Below are 851 nucleotides of genomic sequence, written 5' to 3' on the forward strand. Positions count from 1 at the left end.
GACCTGTACCCCTATATCAGGGTAACCAAACTCCGGCCCCCCAGCTGGGGTGAAACTACAACTCCCATGAGGCATTGCAAGACTCTGACAGCCACAGGCGTGACTACCAGAGACAGTTGCATGATGGGGTTTGTAGTATCACTACAGCTAGAGGGCCAGTGTTTGGCTGTCCCCCTGGTTATTACTGCTAGGCATGATGGGTAATATAACTTGTGTATACTCCTATAGCATGAGCGTCTCCCATAATTCAACATACCGGGCGTCTCCTGCATATATACTGCTGTGATATACTATATTGCTCGATTGAACGTGGTCGTAGGCTGTGGCGAATGGCGGCTAAACCAAATATTTTATTTCCAGGTCGAATGTAATATCGGGTAAATACTGTATAATGGCCACTAGATGGAGCCGAGGAGCAGAAAAAGTACTAGGTGCTCCGAAGCTCCACCCAGTGGCCATATTGAGGTGTTTATCTGACATTACATTCAACCCGGAACATATACTTTGTGCCTCCATTCACCCGGAAGCGGATGTACATGGAGTCTGCTCCGCCCATACGTTGTCACATGACAGAAGCAGGTCGCGTGTACATGTAGCTCCGTCAGACACATTGTCACATGACAGAAGCTGATTGCCGGGTCGTGTCTTGTCTTCCAGGTTATGCGGCGTGGTGAAGCACGGCATGAATCGGTCAGACGGCTCCTCTGCCGAGCGCTGTATTCTGGCTTATCTCTATGACTTGTACATGTACTGCAGCCACCTGAAGAGCAAATACGGAGAACTGTTCAGGTGAGTGACGGCAACCCAGCCCATCACTGTCCTTGGAGGAGGAGGAGCTGACACACCTATAG

General features: G+C 49.9%; 1 protein-coding gene across 1 annotated transcript in view; it reads left to right on the forward strand.

The window, feature by feature from the left end:
- Positions 1-851, forward strand: part of LOC108803012 (mediator of RNA polymerase II transcription subunit 12-like) — a gene marked incomplete at its 3' end in the record, with an annotated part of 40,036 nt that overhangs the window by 23,456 nt on the left and 15,729 nt on the right. Inside the window, exon 20 of the mRNA XM_018574864.1 lies at positions 658-789. Within this exon, the coding sequence (XP_018430366.1) occupies positions 658-789 (132 nt within the window). The remainder of the gene's footprint in view (positions 1-657; positions 790-851) is intronic.

The sequence above is a fragment of the Nanorana parkeri genome, unplaced genomic scaffold (assembly GCF_000935625.1).
Source record: "Nanorana parkeri isolate BGI_ZX_2015 unplaced genomic scaffold, ASM93562v1 scaffold3297, whole genome shotgun sequence".
Taxonomy (NCBI): domain Eukaryota; kingdom Metazoa; phylum Chordata; class Amphibia; order Anura; family Dicroglossidae; genus Nanorana; species Nanorana parkeri.